An 18,528-nucleotide genomic window follows, 5' to 3' on the forward strand; every position below is an offset into this window, starting at 1 on the left:
AACTGATAACAAACATACAAAAGATAATCAGATATAATAGTATTTGCAGTTATTCATATGCAAACCAGTTTTACTAGGGGTTTTTATTATTATTGCTGTTGTTATTTTTTATTATTGTTATTAGTAATACTAAATAAATAGATGGATAAATAAAGTTAAAAAATAATAAAGGATCATGAATAAATAATTATAGAGAGAAGAAGGAAAGTGGACTTGGCACCTCTAATCACCCTGCGATGTCCCACGAGGGCACTACAGCTCAGGCAGAGGTCAGTTACGCTGGAATTGCTAATTCTCTCAGTTGCACTCACTGATTTTGCTGCTCCACGCTGCACCCGGACCCCATTCTGAATATATAATTTGTCTGTATTATGATTGGTCTTCAAAATCTGCACCGACACCTCACCAAACACCTGTCCCTGTCTCGTCCCATCAGACATCGCTGTGGTGGAGATGACGGACGCCTTCCGCCAGCCCTCGCTGTTCTACCACCTGGGAGTCAGAGAGAGCTTCAGCATGGCCAACAACATCATCCTGTACTGCGACACTAACTCTGACTCCCTCCAGTCTCTGCAGGTACAGTGAGCCGAAACCGGGACACAATCCTGCCCTCATTACTTTAACACGTGAAGCAGACAATCACTGTGGTGCACAAAGGTGGTGATTAAAAGCTATATTTAGGAGGAGTCAGTGGAAGGACGGGGGATTGGCATAAATGTAATTTGATGGCAGCAGCAGATAAATGCATCAAAGTATGCATGAAAGTGAGTGGTGGCCTCGTTTAGTTGTGGATGAGCAAAAAATTACGTCTCAGGGTGAAAATAGAGGTTGTGGGAAAAGACAGTTCTGTTCTTTTTTATTTCTTTAGATTTTTGTCTTCAGTGTTGTTTTTGTGCTCCTTACTTCAGAGATCAGCTGTCATTAAGTGTGTCTAGTGCTGTGATGCCTTTTTCTTTTTTCTGTATTATTTTACTTACTTTTATATTTAAGGAAAACTTAACCAATAAATTGATTATTTGTATGACAATTATTCACCCTGTTACATTACATTTGTAAAAAAAATAATAAAAAAAAAATGCATGCTTCCGTGCTGAATGACAAATTCAAAAACAGAAAATTCTTGATGAATTGGTGTTGATGGGGGGTGGGTTTAAAAACAGTAATTTCAAAAATATCTGTTTGCAAACTTTCACAAAATTCATGCATTAGATTACAAGTCTTATTTATCCAGTTGTATGTTTCCCAAATGCATTTTTACTAAACTGTTTCTACTTAAAACACCTAAGTATAAAATTGTCTCAAGCATGGACGAGTAATGCGAGCAGAGCTCAGTAGAAAGCATTTTCCCTGCATGCTTCTTGTTTATGTCAAAGTATTTTAGATAGTACCGTTGTGTCGAAAATACATGTGTTTGTGAAGTACTGACCATACAACTGGATTGATGAGACTTGGATTATGCGGCAAGAGTTGTGTGAGAGTTTGTGTTTTAATAAAGTTTTACTGTTGTTGAATGCAGACTCTTCTTACTCTAGTTCATTAAGAATTTTCTGAGTGTTTGGATTCTTTGTTTACTGTGGAGGCATGTGAGAAAAAACAGTTTTTATTCACCAGTTTAATGTTACATAGAGTGAGTAACTAATATACAAATAATCGTTTTGTGGCTGAAATGTTGCTTTTACTTAAGGATTAGGTAGTACTATTTAAACTCCACCAAGGAGGTTTTGTTTGTTAACTGAAAAATTCCAAAACATGTTACAGTTACAGATTTTTTGGTTTGGTGAGAAATTATGTCATGCCCAAAAGCAGGTGGACCTTGATCCAGGTATTGGTCCAGATTTTGAAGGGTTGCCCCTAAACAGTTCTGCACTTGAAGATACATATTCAGCTTCTGAATGTGTTCAGTTTTTTTAAATAAAAAATTGAGGGTACTTTGTACTCTTGGTTGAGGTGCTTAGCTGTGGTGATGATCATTACTCATGTTATCAAGTTGTTTTAGTGGAGGTGGACCACCTCCTGCAAAGACCATTAGAACCAACTTCATAAAAGATGACACACTGTTATGAAATAAATCATAACCCTCAAGGAAAAAAGAGAATAGGCACATCTCTGTTATAGCAGACTGTAATGAACAGTAACACATATTTATTCACATTAAAATGTCAGTTTGTTGCTTTAACTGTGATCAAAAAATCTCACCCAGCCAGCTGAGTCAGGGGAATGACAACACTGCTCCTGTGTAGCAGACGAGGCGTAGTTCACACTGTCTGAGGCCAAGGCTGAACACATTTAAAAACTCCGTCTGTAGGCAACTTGTAGCAGAAGAACACTGAAAAGCCTTTATTGTAGGTAACAGCTGTAACCTCACTGAGCAGTCAGCGTAAAGTGTGATATAGCCTTCAGTGCTGATAAAACATAGAGGTTAAGATAAAGGTCATAAATGCAAAGTTCTGATTTATTATTTCTGCTATTTATGTTGTTAAAAATGCTTCAGACACCCTGCTCCTAATGGAAATGTTAAGACTTTTCTCTTCATGTGGTCTGACGTGGTGCCCGTCCGTCTGGCTGGGCGGTCTGCCGGCTGCTCCCCACCCTGCCTGTAAAGACCACTTTTCTCTGCTGGTTTCCTCTGGTCTCTATCGGGTCACTAAATTGTTTCAAAGGCTGCTGTTTGAATGTCATGAGTTAACTTTAAATAGCTCTTTTTTTTTTTTTTAAACCCTTTTTAATACAGCAAGACCCAAAGAGATCGTTGTGTTCCAGGTGTACCTGTGGTGGTCATGCTTCTTTTCACTGAGAATAAAAGTGCTCTTTATTCATTTGGGAAATAAGGCTGCAGATGAAAGCCAACATGAGGAGAATGTCATTATTGATTCAGATTGTAACACACCCTAAAGGTTATCACGGCACTTACATGAAAAGATAATGGTGGTACTCATGTTGTGCAAACACCCATTATTGCCTTTTATTCCTCAGTGACAGGCAGATATTAGTTATGCTTTGTGGCAGGTAATGTTGGTGAGGTGGAATGACTGCTCTTCTTTTTTCTCCACTCATATGAGCATTATATCTAATGTGTTAAGAGAGAGAGGACTATGCCTGTGCCTAAAATGTTTTATACAAGTAGAGTATTTGGAGTTGCAGCTGGTTAGTCGGCTAGCCAAATAACAACGCTTGTCATGCCCCTTGGCGTCTTATAGAAATGCACAGAGCACCTTTAGTGCAGAGGTTGTCCATCAGGTGTCCCAGCACCCTTAGAAGTCTTAGAGGGAGATCCAGGGGGTCTCCAGAAAAATGTGGATTAGTTTATTTTCACTATTAAATTCACTTCATAAGTGAGCCCAATGTGAGTAGGAGTCATAAGAGTGACTATTTCAATGATACGTTTTACTTCTTCCACGATTATCTCCTCAACTGTAATTGACTACTATAGAGTTCTTGTCTAAATCATATCTAAAAACCACAATCTTTTCAGATGAAGGTCCCTGAAGTAAAATCTATTAATTAGGGGGTCTGAAACTTATTGTGTGTGTATCAATTTAGTCTTTGACACACACAGGTTAAGAACCTCTGCTTCAGCGCATCTATGCGATACACAGACAAGGGATCAACCGATATTGGTTTTCAGAGGCCCTGGAAATGAGACTAGGCTGGGTTAGTTCACTTTAAAAAAAAGCCTGCAATGAGTGCTTAAAAGACAGATAAAATAGATGCAAATTTTGCCGAATAAAGTCACATTCAAACCTACTACGTAGTCATTTTTTATTGACAAAAGGCCTATAGGCCTAACAGATATGGTAAATGCATTTCCTTCCTCATAGAACATTTGCAGAACCTTTATTATTGAAATCTATGTTGGTTACAGCTTTAGTCCACTTATTTTATTGGTGTATATCTTCCCTTTATGACACATTAATGGCATTGACTGGTACTACATAATGTGCGTTATAGTGTCAAAGACTTTGACAGAAACATTAGACTGATATTAAAGAAGCAGCTGTCTCAGTGAAATAAATGTTACAGTTTCAGGTGTGATGTATGAATTTTAGTGCAACTGATATGTGTGCTGTTGTTTTTATTCAGGGTCAAAACCAAAATTGGACCAAAGAGAAATGTCCTTGTGTAATCTCCAAATGTATTTTTTCTCTTCTTCTTTCAGGAGATAATTTGCCAGAAGAACACTGTAAGTACACAAAGCAATCTTATTTTTTCTTCCTCCCCTTTGCCTTTCACACATTACTCACCCATTGCTCACACATCACACATCTTATGTGGTGCAAAGAATATGTTTTTTGCAGCGTGCAGGGAGCAGAGTGTCTAACACCTTATGTTTCTCTCCTTGGTGTTGTAAAGGTTTTCTCTTTTGCAGCCCGCTTTTGCAAAGACGCTGTGATAAATGTTTGGCTCCACAGAAATGTAAAATGACAACATCTCTTCCATTTTCAAGATGTTTTTGTCTGACAGCTGTTTGATGAGTTACGGTGACTGCATGGACTCGTCTGTGTGATAAGGGAGAGCCATTTTGAGGATTTGACTTGCAAAAACTGCAGCATTCAAATGAGGTGCTACATTAAAGCTGAGGAAATCCTGTTCTTTACTGAGTCACATCATGTAGGTTTAAAATCTAAATTTGATTTAGATTTACCCACTGAAACATCATCATAACATCTGGTGTTTTTATATATATATATATATATATAATATACTTTTAATAAAGCCAATACACAGGTGTAATATATTTTTAGTTGGAACTGTGCACTGTTTTACACTGTTTTACTGTTTTTACTACTGGCTTTGTCTCTGGCTACAGTCCCTGACTAATGTTATATTTCATGAATATTTCATAATTTCATATCATATTCAATGTATGAATTACATACATGAACATTTTTAATTTTAATGTGGCTCTCCTGATCAAATAAAGGTTAAATAAAATAAAATAAAAATGAAAAGTTTTCTCCACCCAAATTAATATATATATATATATATATATATATATATATATATATAGATAGATAGATAGATAGATAGAATAGATAGATAGATAGATAGATAGATAGATAGATAGATTGACAGGTTCCTTGATTGATTACTACTTAATTCTACGTCAGTGGAAACATCTTTTTTTTAAATTAGTAACTATTAATCTAATATTTATTTCTCTCAGTTTTGGGCAGTTTATATTGAAAAAAAGACTCAGAAAATACTTTCAAAGTTTCCTCAAGTGGCTTGTTTTGTCCAAGTAAAAGTCCAAATTTCAAAATTATTGAATACAGCAATAAGGCAGCAAATCCTCTCATTTGAAAAGCTAGAAGCAACACATTTTTGCCGTTTTTGATTGATGATTAACTTTAACAGTTATTAACCTATCAAACTTTCTTCAATGAATTGGGTTTTGGTTTTTTTTAGGACTAATCGAGCGGTCGACTAATCAAGCGGTAGACTAATTCAGCGCCAGAACAAAGTGTGACTTAAGTAGAAGCAGCAGCCGACTGTTTGTTGTCCAGGAGTCCGTGTTCAGGACAGAGATGAAAGGCTTAGCTCTTCTAAGTGGCTTTTCAGAGAGGAAGGAGGCAGCTCTGTGCTCCATGAAACGTACTGATCTGTGACATGTACCGCATGAGGACAGCTGATTGTCACTCATGAGAGCGGGAGCTCAATGATCTCCCCAGTGTGCACTCCATGTCTTTGTTCTCTCTCTTTTTGCTTTCCATTAGAGTACTTCACTGCCCTCTGCGCTGGTGCATGTGCTCTTAACCTGCTGGTGAAAGTGCGCTTAAAGTGCAATATCAGCAGAATTTTGGTGTTTCTCATGTTTTCAATACATTCGATGGTTTTTAAGCTATTTTCTCTGCATTTCCCACAATTAACAATATTTGTACATCAGTTTAAATAAACTTACATTCCTATTGCAATGGAAGCACTAATCTGTCAGTTTAAAGTACATTTTGAATATTGTTTTAATCATATTCATACAAAAACAACAAAGGTCACAGGGAAATTCATTCAAAGTTCCCTAATCTGCAGATTTACTGCCCACAGATTGTGCACTTATATGCACAATCTGCCGGCAGTGGTACAAACTTTGTGTATAAAAGAGCGTTCTGGTTTTCGTTTTGTAGCTGGAATAGTATAGATCAATTACATTTGAGCAGGTTTTGGTGATGGGAAATGCATTAGCCAAAATGAGATTTTGGAATCCATCGGCTATCGTCTGAAGACAATTTGTCTTTTTATTAGTTTTTTCTAATTTATCTGCATTTAAATGTGGATATTTGTTTATAGAGATGAGGAAAATATTGTCTAGACCTGTCTCAAGTGCTAATCAAACTGTAAATAATGAGCGGTGCACAGAAGAGGGAGTTTTGGCCGAAATATATGCTGGCTACACCAGATCATCCAAAATTTTGGCCCTTGCCCCCAGAGGCTTAAACGTCATCAGAACAACTGTTGGGCTGCGAGATTGAAAGCTTTCCAAACCAGATGAGAAAGACAAAAGGCTACCAAGATTACTCTCATCACTGATTAAGTTAAAGGCCCATATTGTAAGATGTCAGATTTCTGTGTCTTTTTTAATACACATCGGGGCTATATAATTACTGAAAAAATATCAAAACACTCAGTTCAAAGAGAAATGCACATTGTCTGAATTCAGAAAATGTGCCTTTGAACGAGCCATTGGGTATTGCGTGAAGTTGTGATGTCACAAATATAAACCATTTCAAACTGGAAATGTAAATATTCTAAATTGGGCCCTTAGTATTTCCTGTTTCCTATTCCTATTCCTATTTTTTACAGTGCATTGATATCAGCTGACAAAAATGAACATGCACTCAAACTGTTTTCCTGCAATGCAATTCCAGTGAAAAAGTTTCAAATATAGTAAGTTCCTCTTCAATGCTGTTAGTCATTTACCGGCCGGAGTGACAGTGCAGAGATGCTGAGAGCACAGATGTAGAAGAGGCGAAAACACTGACCAATCAGAGCAGACTGGGCTTTTTCGGGAGGGGGACTCAAAGAGACAGAGGTTAAGAACCTTTTCAGACAGAGGCTGATTATAGTTATACTCAGGCAGACAGTATGAGAAAAATAAAGTGGGTTTTTTTTTTGTTGTTTTTTTTTAACGTAAGCAGACTAGCAAAACCCCAAAGTGTAACTCTGACCTGCAAATGAGAATAATATGTGACTGTCAATAGGGGTTGACTGATATTGGTTTTTCAAGGCCGATACCAATTATTAGTACTTTATGAGACCGATAACAGATATTTGGAACCGATATGCATTTACAATAAAAATATTTCTGTTGAATTTAAAATTTGGAAATAAACTAATTTCAAAACAAAAGTTTGTCTAATTGCCTTCAAACAAATGTTTAATCAAAACTGAAATGTTCAACATCATATACAGCTAGATCCCAGTAACTTTTTTAAATAAAGTTCAGCGGGAAAACAATGACAAAGGTTTTACAGAGTAAAAGTTCCTCCCATGCTGACGCTTTGCATGTATTGCAGCCTGCCTTCCCTGGTGTTGGTTAAGTGTAATACGCACTTTTTCATTAATTAATTTTATTGACAATCAAGTAAAAGGCCGATACAGATTATCGGCCAAATGGCAAATGTCGTCCCTGATAATATGCCAGGCTGATGATCTGTTGACCCCTAACCTTTAATGATTCGCCCCTTTGCTTTGTTAGAGACACTAGGTTACTACTCTAGCTAGTAACTGGGCACTCTAACACTTGCAGGTTAAATTAGGCCAGATAAATACACTCATTTCTTAAAAATGTTCTCTTGTGTTATTGCTTTTGGCCAGACTTAAAAAAAAAAGACATAATCCTCCAAAATCTTGAGATACTGACTTCTACCAGGGATTCACCTCAAAATTTAGATAAATCCTAAAGGGTGACTCTCCTGCTGTGCCTAGTTTCTGGTTGCTGAACAGAAGCATGTGCTGCTAATTGCATTTAACAAAGTGCATTTAACTACCCACCACAATAGTGGAAATCCAGGTAATTAGCCTCTGTTGGTGTATATCCATTTACTGTAATTACAAGTACATTGCTTCGTTTGTGTTGGTGTAAACGCACTGATTGTAGCAGATGGTTCAACCTGCAGCTCACAGGTTCTCTCAGCACTTTAGGCCTGAGTGGAGATCATATTAGTCATGACGACTTCCTCAGCAGGTTAATGACTGGTAGAACAGTCATATAGATGAAGTGCTCTCATCAAGTGATGGTCAGCTCTTTGTGCTTGTGTGAAGGTGAGTGAGTAGGCATGCAATCCTCCTGTAACTGAAAATGGACAGATGGACCATCGGCAAACCAGATGACTCACTCGCTGAGCAACTGACTCACTCTCCGGCACATTCACCAGATTCCCCTGTGAGCCGTCACTGTCCCACGTGTTTCACTCGCAGTTGAGGAACTTGTTACCTGTAAGCAACTGGCAGAGGTCAGCTTCAAATGACCTGCAGCCGCTCTGAAATATGCATCGGCCTGTGAAAACAAACCTGTCATGTGATCCCCACAAACACAGAGGAGCTAAATATAGCGTCAGGATTTTTCAACCTGTCTGGTTACACCTGACAGAAACAAGGGTTTATTTTTATAAGGCATGCACCGCCACTGCAGCAACTGGTGATGTCATGACCCGCTGTTGCACAGGAGGAAGTAGTTATCTACGGATGTCTTTCATTGCTTCAACACCACACCTTCCTTTCACTTCCTTTTTTTCTTTTTGGCAGTGAGAGCAGCAGCATTGTGTTTTTCTCAAAGAGGCTGCATGACAGAATATTAAAGCCGTCAGGATGCAGCTGGGTAGCGGCCCAACCGCCCTCAGACGCTCTCATGTTGTTTCACCACACATCTGACATTCTGGGAATAGCTCTCCTTGAAAAGACCTCGGCTGTTTCTTGAGGACGTCAATAGTGGATTTCCTGCCTCTCTCTCTCTCTCTCTCTCTCGCTCTCTCTCTCTCTCTCTGCCTACAAACACCGCACGCACGTGTTTTCTCATTGTTTATTCAGCAGTGGCAGGCCACAGCGACAGAAGCATCACAACCGCTGCTGGAGAATATTGTCAAGTTAAAACAAATAAAGACACAGAATACAGAAAATCCACCTTGAGACAAAACACAGATGTCAAGAATTAAAGCTAAGTAAATAAAGATGAACACTTTTAGTGCTACAACTGCAGCTCAAACTGAAACAGACATGAAACCAAATGCCACAGCTGCAGCAAATAACAGGGTAGAGCTTTGCACTTAGGCGAGCATCGAGAGACTGCTTCTGCTAGATTTTCATGAGCACCACGCTGCATGAAGAAGTGGAATGTGTAAGTGCACTGCTGTAAGTGTTTGCGGTTGCAAGAGAGCATCTCCTAATGGGACTGCCAGCTTTGAGGTAGATCTCTCCTCCTGGCTGCTGCTTGTTTAGACTGGTTCAGTGAAGACAACGCAACACAAACACTATTGTCTGTGTGGACAGATCAGCTGTCAAAACTGCCTCAGACAGGGGGAAACAGCTCAGACTTCCTCCAGGCAGTCTGCTTCCTCCCATATACAATGTAATCTTTTATTGTATAGTATCTATAAAACTGGTTGTAAAGCAGTGGTTCCCACATGGTCCAGCCATGGGGTCCAGATTTTCAGGAACACACTAGATAAATTACCACATATTCAATTTATTTCACAAAATGTAAACTACACCTGGACTTAAAACACAATCAAAGAAAACATATTGCAAGTTAAAATTCAGTTACTTAAAACTTAGTATATTAATAGCATTGCAATCAAATAAGTGCATATTTATTTCCTCAAGACCGGTGACAAAAACACTGCAAAGTCATAGCATGTTAGTAGGCCAAATAATACCAATGGGGGGGAGGAAATTCAGTGTACTTCAAATTAAGTGTGTGGTGTTGTTTTTTTGTTTTTTTTTACAAACTTGACATGTTTGTAAGTCAAAAAAACCCAACAAAAGAATCCCCACATGGTTCATTCACAAGCTGTTCTGGAGCTTTTGATTGAACCAGAAAATCACCCTCAGCAGATGAAGTTGCCCAATTGTAGATGCTCTTTTTGTTCTTCTCTTCTGCATCTCTTTGTAGTCGTTGTGCATCTTTTTGTGGTTAGATTGCCCCTTTTGGTAGTTATTTTGTTTCTCTTTCCAGTTCCTCTTTATCTCTTTTTGTCCCTTAAAGTCTCTTTCTGGTCAAAACGTGTTAATTTGAGTTACATTTTGCAGGTGGAGGAGAGGGGGGACCCTGAAACTTGGGGCCCATGGGGCTGTGCTGTGCCCTGTAGGCCCACTCAATAACACATAACGTTCTTAAGTAGATGCAGTTTAAGTAGAAAACAGAAAGAGAACTGTCAGTTTTGAATTTTAAGCCACTATAGATGAGAAGTAGATAAAGTTCCCATAAAAGTGGGAATTTAGAGTAAACAATGACTACTGGTCAAGCTCTGCTGAGAAAGATGGTGTGACATAACTAAAAACTATAGAAGAGCTACTAAATGGATGTTGTGGTGAGGTGGTCTTATCAACCAAAATCATGTCAGTGTCAGCATAGTAAGATCCATAAAAAGAGAAGATTCTAATACAGATTTCACAAATAGCTACTGAATGTATTTTTATCCTTTTTGGGTCATGCTTCTTCTATTAATCACAATTTTTTTGGATTCTCCAAATGATACGCCCACATTTGGCTAAAGTATTGCTGATGACTTTTTCACTCCAAACCCACAGTGTTTTACAAAACGAGTCCTCTAATGCTTACTGTCGGCTGTTTTCCACTGTCTCTCTTGTATCAACAGACGTGCTCAGCCAACTACACCTTCATCCCGTACATGGTGACGCCCCACAACAAGGTGTACTGCTGTGAGAGCAGCCTGATGAAGGGCCTGACGGAGCTGATGCAGCCCAGCTTTGAGATGCTGCTGGGACCCATCTGCATGCCGCTGCTGGACCGTTTCATCCAGCTGCTTAAAGTGTCACAGGCAAACTCCCAGTAAGTACGCCAAAATGTAAAAGTGATAGTGGATGGACTAGACATCTGTGTGGGTTTTTTTTAATTTTATTGTAGCCTACTTTTCACGTAGGGATTTTTATCTGTTTTTATGCTTTTTTATTGATTATCTTTCAATAACTAAAATTAATATTTTATCAATTATAATTACAACCCTCCTAAACACATAGCCTACTATTGATCATCATGACCAACAGATGCTACATGAATAGGGATACTAAACAATTTAGGCTAAACATACTGTTTCTGAGGTAAGTATGCTATTGCTTTACAAATACAGAGACCAGTAACTACAAAGGCAGTGCCATTTAGAAAAATATAAAATAATTTTAAGGTTACTTCATTTCACAAAATAATTACTGTGGATGCTTCTGCATTGACACTATTGTTCTTCAAATCTTTATTATTCTGCTTCTTTCGTAGGTTTTTTGGCATCTAACTACTTCTGCATACTGCTATTTAAGCCATTCAGCTATCAAAGCATTCAGCACGGTCAGGATATGGGTGCTATGACTTTTCACATTTCTACTATTTCTACTTCTTAAATTCTACTTTTTTCAACTTTTTTTCCCAGGAGATCCCTTCCAGCTCCCATTTGCTGCAATGTTAATTTCTTTCTCATCAAGTTTGAGCAATACCCAGATGGAGGGACTTTTTGAAACTGGATTTTCTCAGTCATTTTTCACTTTATCCACACATTTGACATATCAATCTATTCAGAAACATCCCTTGGTGATCAATGTCCCCATATTTTGACAACATAACTGAAAGTTATACCTGTAGGGTGTCTTTTATAAGCACTACTTCTCTGTCTTTTATCCATTCTGACCATTACTTGTCACTGTCAGACACACAGCTGCTGCAGGTCAGGCCTCCATCAGCTTTGTTTCTGTAGTATTACTGCTGCAACTGTCTCTGTCTTTATCTCTGTCTGTCTTTCTATCTGTCTCTCTGCATCTCTTTGTCTGTCTTTCTCTCTGTCTCTTTGTCTGTCTCTCTCTCTCTGTATCTGTCTGTCTCTCACTCTCCGTCTTTCTGTTTGTCTCTCTCTTTATCTCTCTGTCTCTTTTTCTGAATCTCTTTGTCTCTCTCTCTGTGTCTCTCTGTCTGTCTGTCTTTCTTTGTCTGTGTCTCTCTCTGTCTGTCTTTGTTTCTCTCTCTTCTCTCTGATCTGTCTTTAGGTTCTGCATCTCAGGAAAGACGCTGACATTTCACTCCTTTCTCTGTGTCTCTGCTGGCATAGGTGATTCTCTACAAACAACTAAAGTATTGCCCTGCTTCTGGTTCAATTTACTGCTACGACTTTTGATTCTACTGCATCCAATTTAACCTGAATAACACTAGTTGTGTATAGACTCAAATTATTTATACTTTTAAAACTAATCTTTTACACCTAGCATTTTCCAAACAGTCTATAAAGACTGATTACTCTGCATTTTCAGCTCAATATTTTCTGCATTTTACATGTGCCGATGGATTTTTCCATGGTTTTCAACTGATTTCAGCTATAAGCATCCACACACTTGTGCGCAGGAAATGCATTTTCTACTTTAAATTCTTCTTGTCAAAAGCGAAGAAGGTAGTTAGCACTACTGCTAACGTTATTCTTCTGAGCAAGCATAAATCACAGTTAGTTGGAGTTTAGCTAGTTTAACATTAGCTGCTTTTTCCCTTTCATGACTAACGTTAGCCTACTGCCTCATGTGGAATAATGAATTGTGAATGAATAATGTTCATTTATCAAAATTGACATTTTCAATCACAGGCAAGAAGGCTAATTTAGTTGTAGCTGTAGCTATAAGGCTAGCCTAGCTAGCCTGTATCTCCCCTGCTTATCTAATGTTAGCTACCTTTTTTTTTCTTTCTCTCATTTTCAAGGAAAACAGAGTGTACATTTCTGTGGTGTAATAAGTTTGTACTGTATATGGTCAAATAAATGTCAAAGTTAGATTTTTGCCTCACTTTAAACTAAGTATGGACAGTTGTTACATTTTGGCTTTATAGGGCTGTTCAGAGGGTTATTTCCCCAACACAGTCATGAAATTGTTAATGACTGGAAGTTACTGTAAACCATTGAAGGAAACACTTTAAAACTAAAAGCAAAGCAATGGGTTAAAAGATGAGGAAGCAGAAGAAAAAAAGTCTATTTAAAGCTATTTCTGCTAACCATAAGTTCCCCTGAAGGTAATGTACTGTGACATCAATGTGCTGAAATGCCTTAAATTACTTAAGCAAAGGATATACGAAAAAACAATGGTTGTTTTATTGTATGAATGCAAGCTGAGATGTTGATTAATGAAGATAAGGAAGGAGTCATTTGTCATTAGTCTAATTTCTTTAAGTTCCTCTAGGGAAAGATTTACCCCCCTGGCGTTTGTGTTTTAGCAGCACCGTGACTGCCCCTCAGCAGAACGGGCCTTTTGTTTTTATTATCCCACTCTTCCTATTTTTACTTGCTGTAATTATTTTTATGTAGTACATCCTTCAACTTTGACTTGCGTGGTGATCTACTTTTTTTGAAGCATTTTACACTGCCTCAGTTGCCGGGGATGGGTAATATTTTAGGCTTTCCTGCCAACAGGCGAAGCAGCAGCCTGTTAGTTCTCGCTCAGCTCCAGGAATAGTGACTCAGGTTTTGCAGGCACAAAAGAGAAACGTGCACTTTGATGAAGCATTTGTCTCCTGGAAACCAATATGCATGATGTTAACCAGTGAGCACAGCAGAGATTTTCAGCTCTGGCATCTGAGTTGTATGCATTCTGTACATTGTGTGAAGCAGCATGACTACTATTTATAGTCACTATTTATAATACCAATTACAGATTAAATGTTTTCTGCTTTATGGCACTGAGACCTGTGCCATCTTTATTTATCTTTACTGCTTGCTGACGCCATATATTGGACTGACATTGGCTTTTTAAATGTCAATACTGCCTTGTTTCAATGCAATAGAGGTTTAATTTCATGTTAATTTAATTTCAGCCAGCTAACTCACATGCAACAGATTTATTATAGGAATAGAGCAAGTCATTATTTGTTATTTGGCATTTAACTTCATCAGTCCCTTCAAGTGTATACAAGGCAGAAGAGAGAGGGGAGGGACAATGATCTGCAGCAGAATAATCATCTGTACATGGATCTTTTAAAATGTTTTGTTACTCGTACAGAGTTTTAATACCAATACCAAAACTATAGCCTAGTTGATTTCAAGGGGATTAAGATATTTTTTTAAAATGAAAAACAGCAAAAAATGGTAAAATGTTAAGACAATCAGCCAACAGAAGTGAAAAAATTCATGCATGTATGTTTATGCTTGTCCATTCATCCATTTTCATCCGCTTATCCAGAGGCGGGCTGCGGGAGCAGCAGGCTGAGCTAAGTATTCCAGACGTCCCTCTCACAAACAGTGATATTCTCCGCTTCTCCTGGGACATTGTTAGGTTTTGAGATTTTTGTGGTTTTTAAGGCTGGGTGAGATATAGATTCCCTCTGGTGTGTTCTTGGTCTGCCCCATGGCATCCTAATCAGATGTCCTACCAACTTTAAATGGCCCCTTTTTACTCTTTTACTTTATTCAAGGACAGGTTCAAGAGGTTTCAGAATACGTCAAGTCAATACGGTTCTATGGACATATTTCAGGTGGTTGTATTGATCAAAAATTCAATATCCAGCCCTCTGATTAAAGCCATGTGGAGATGTAAATGAAGACCCAATAAATGACCATTTTAAATAAGCATGATAGGCTGCTAACTTTTACATTGTAAAAGGGTTTCTATTCACAGTTTAGTGTGTATTCAAGCATATCAAAGAGCATGCCAGTGAAGAGAGCATTCAGTGTTGTTTTTGCAATTAACGCTGCTTTCAATTTATTGTCTTTGTTTTATGCCCACCTCCACAAAATCTAACGAAACTAAAATCTAATTTTAATTGTTTCACACTCCTTACTTTACTGGAAGTACACAATAATATTCAAACAACATTTAAGAGATACACGTGCCAAAAACCTAATTTAAGACAAGCTGAAAGTAGCTTGTTTCACTAGAGAATGATTTGAAATTATGTAAAACAGGAAATGAATTAAACCTCCAGTCATGTTAGAATTGCCCCCCAGGGAGATACTAAACTACCTAAAACAAGTGTATTAGCATGATTTTCAAAAAGGCATATAATTACATATTGTACCATCTTTAAATAACTGGAACTTTTTATTTCTTCATCATAAAGACATTACCTTCAAGTTTAACTCTTCTCTCTGATGTATTGTCTTCCCCACAGCCAGTATTTCCGTGAGACGATTCTGAATGAGATCCGTAAGGCTCGGGAGCTGTACACTGGCATGGAGCTGGCTGCCGAGCTGAGCCGCATCCAACAACGGCTGGACAACGTGGAGTGCCTTTCAGTCGACATCGTCATCAACCTGCTGCTGACATACAGGGACATCCAGGTACGCCTGCTCCATGTTGCAACCCAGCGTCAGCATATTGTTGTCATGTGTCAAATTAAGTTACCTACCATAGAATAAGTAAACAAATTATATCATTAGTGTACAAAATTCGTTATTGCCTCCATGTACTGGAGAGAAGCAATAACGAAAATTGTTATTGCCGCTGCTTTGCTCTTCACTCATAGCTTACTGCTTATATCGGGACAGCAGAACCATAGTGCCCATCCTCCAGTTCGCCCCTGGTTAACAGAGAGAGCTCTGTCCATACTGTTGCCATTGTTTTACTGCTGTTTATGGAGTTAGCACCGTTAGTTGCAAGCTCAACCACTTCGAAGTTGCTCACCATGTTCAGACGACTTATATCCCCTGAAATTCCCCTTCAGTATTATTGATGAAAGTGGTAATTATTTGTGTAATCTATTTGTAGTCCAAACATGCACATTCTCACTTGTCATGTCTCATTTGTTTAACAAATAGTTTAAAACCCAAGAATATATAAACCCTCACATTGGAGAAGCGGTAGAAACCTACCACAGTTATAACAAAACTGCTGCTAACTGATCAAGCTGACTAAACCTTTCAACTCTATAAAGCACTTTTTGAATTTTTGTCAGACTTAAGGTGCCCACAATAACATCTCAAACTAGAAAAGTGCATCAGTAGAGTGCAGATCTCCACCAGGCAGCCGCCTCAGCTGATCGCAGCTACTCTTGACAAATTATGTAACTCCAGCAGACGCGCCACAGTGCGTTTCAGAAGCCTCCCAGAAGCAAATTAAAATGCACGCCTTGTCTATTTTTGACAGAGCTGCAGCGCGGTGCAGAGAGCACATCATTTTCTTCTGCTAAGAGGCATTGTATGTGAAATATAGATACAATATGATTATGAGTAAACATATTTTTTATTACTGAAACACAGTGACAGATCCTTGATCCAAGCAGTTCGTAACTGTACCGTATTAACTTTGTCTGCAGTCCTCAGCGCAACAATGCAAGAAATAACAACAATGAACACAACTAAAACAAACAAAATAAGAAACACTTTGATTAAGTAGCCTACTTACATATGGTAGAAGCTTAAAAATAAAGGATGAATGACCAGATGAACAAAATCTGTAAATCTACACAATTGGACAGGCAAATTGCTCTGCTACTGAAATGCTCCCGGTGTGTTATGACACCGTGCAGCGGAAAGAACCTTCTGGAGTCCTTACAGTAAAGATTGTGCTGAGGATAACAAAAACCGCGACTAAATCATCTCTTATTTTACCTAACTTTAGTGGATCATAATGGATGTTAATTTTTGAGCCTTGACAGATGCCAAAATGGGGCCTGCAACAGACCAGGTACGGCTTGTTCTTTTTTGCCAAGCTGTTCTCCAGAAAACTTGCAAACCCTACCAGCCAGTTTAGACGAGTGAGGTGTCAATGACCATTTAAAACAGTCAATAAAACAGGTTTTTCAATAAAGATGAATCACGGCAACATGAGAGGTCCTTGAGCATACAGTCATAAATGTGCACACAAAATATTAGGCTGATTAGTCCAGTAGTTTGTGAGATTAACAGCAGATACACACATGCACACACTCGACCAAATGCAAGATCCCCTTCAGGTTTATGTCTGGGGAAGATTTTAATCTGCATTTGCAGGATGCACCTCTTCTCTGTTTTCAAAACTGGTCATAACCCTGATTTTACACCACGAGAGCACGACTATTTAGAAAAGGACATGCAAAAACTTTGAGCCCAACATCCCAGAAAGTTTCTAGGATAAACTACGGGGGTTTATCAGACATTAGGCCAAGAACTGATACCCCTCTTAAGTTCAAACAAATTGCCAACTAAGTACAGATGATCTGTGTGTGCTGCTTATGTCCCTGACCTTGGCAGACGAAGCCACTGTACAAACCTACTGTACAAGTTTGAGAGAGGTCACTACCTCAGCATTAATCCGTTGGCGTCATCCCTTTTACGAGTGGTGCTTTCTCAAATGGGGACCATGGCAGACTGCCTGTGGAGAGCTCTAGGCAAAGCTTTTGGTCTGCTCGTCTTAAATCTGCCGCTCTTTCCGCTCTTTAGTCTCTGCATTGCGATGGCACTCACCGTCCAGATCCTCCCACTCACCATAGGCAGTGCTCAGCCTCATGAATCATGCATTAGAACAACAAGCATTGAGGATGTGCTGAATTATTCAACATGCTTTGGGTATAGTGACTATGTAGGCAAGTAGCAGCAACAAAAATGTGATGAAGGGGCCACTCAATTATTGAAGTGCTTTTGGTGTTAAGCAGACAGTTGAGTCTCAGACAGAATAAATAAAAAGACATCAGAAACTGTCTCGCTTCAAAGCAGATTAATACCTTGGTGAGTTGGAGTGTGTGTTTGGAGGACATCGGTGCAGAGATACAGTAGCCGGGGTAAAAGTGCAACAGGAGCTCATCAGTGTGTTCTTTATCGTCTAGGATTATGAGTCCATCGTGAAGCTGGTGGGGACTCTGGAGAAACTTCCGACCTTTGACCCCGTGGCTCATCCACATGTGAAGTTCCACTACGCCTTTGCACTGAATCGGTAAGATATGCCCAACAGACACAAACTCACAATGATGCACATATTCACTTTAATGGATGATTTTGATATTTAACTACTTTGATTGGTGTGTAGGTGCTGTGATCAATTTAGATTTTGTGTCTCTTGTCATGTAAGTGATGCGGTGTGACATATTGACAAAAGAGCATAAAAGGGTGAGGAAAAGGTTGTTTAAAGACATTTTTAACCAACAAATTACAAGGAAAGTGATGAGTGTACTGAGTTGACATGCAAACGTATAATTAATTTACGAATGTAAATAGTTCATTCTCACAGCATTCTTAACTCTTTAAAACTTGAGCAAATTGGCTTGATTTCTTCAAAAAACAAAAATTAACAACATGAAAAAAAAGAAAAAAAGAAAAGTAAGCAAAAAAGAAAAAAGAAAAGTTAAAGTGAAAAATGAAAAACAAGGAAATGACTCCAAAAAAATTGTTTAAAAAATAGGATAATTCTGTAACACAATTTTAAAATATA

At 38.5% G+C, this 18,528-nt stretch overlaps 1 protein-coding gene across 1 annotated transcript in view; it reads left to right on the forward strand.

The window, feature by feature from the left end:
• The window catches only part of map3k5 (mitogen-activated protein kinase kinase kinase 5), an 83,808-nt gene that overhangs the window by 22,139 nt on the left and 43,141 nt on the right, over positions 1-18,528 (forward strand). The window contains exons 2-6 of the mRNA XM_042504109.1: positions 437-576; positions 4,157-4,180; positions 10,809-11,002; positions 15,296-15,464; positions 17,927-18,033. Coding sequence (XP_042360043.1) covers positions 437-576; positions 4,157-4,180; positions 10,809-11,002; positions 15,296-15,464; positions 17,927-18,033 — 634 coding nt within the window. The remainder of the gene's footprint in view (positions 1-436; positions 577-4,156; positions 4,181-10,808; positions 11,003-15,295; positions 15,465-17,926; positions 18,034-18,528) is intronic.

This window comes from Plectropomus leopardus, chromosome 16 (assembly GCF_008729295.1).
Source record: "Plectropomus leopardus isolate mb chromosome 16, YSFRI_Pleo_2.0, whole genome shotgun sequence".
Lineage (NCBI taxonomy): Eukaryota > Metazoa > Chordata > Actinopteri > Perciformes > Serranidae > Plectropomus > Plectropomus leopardus.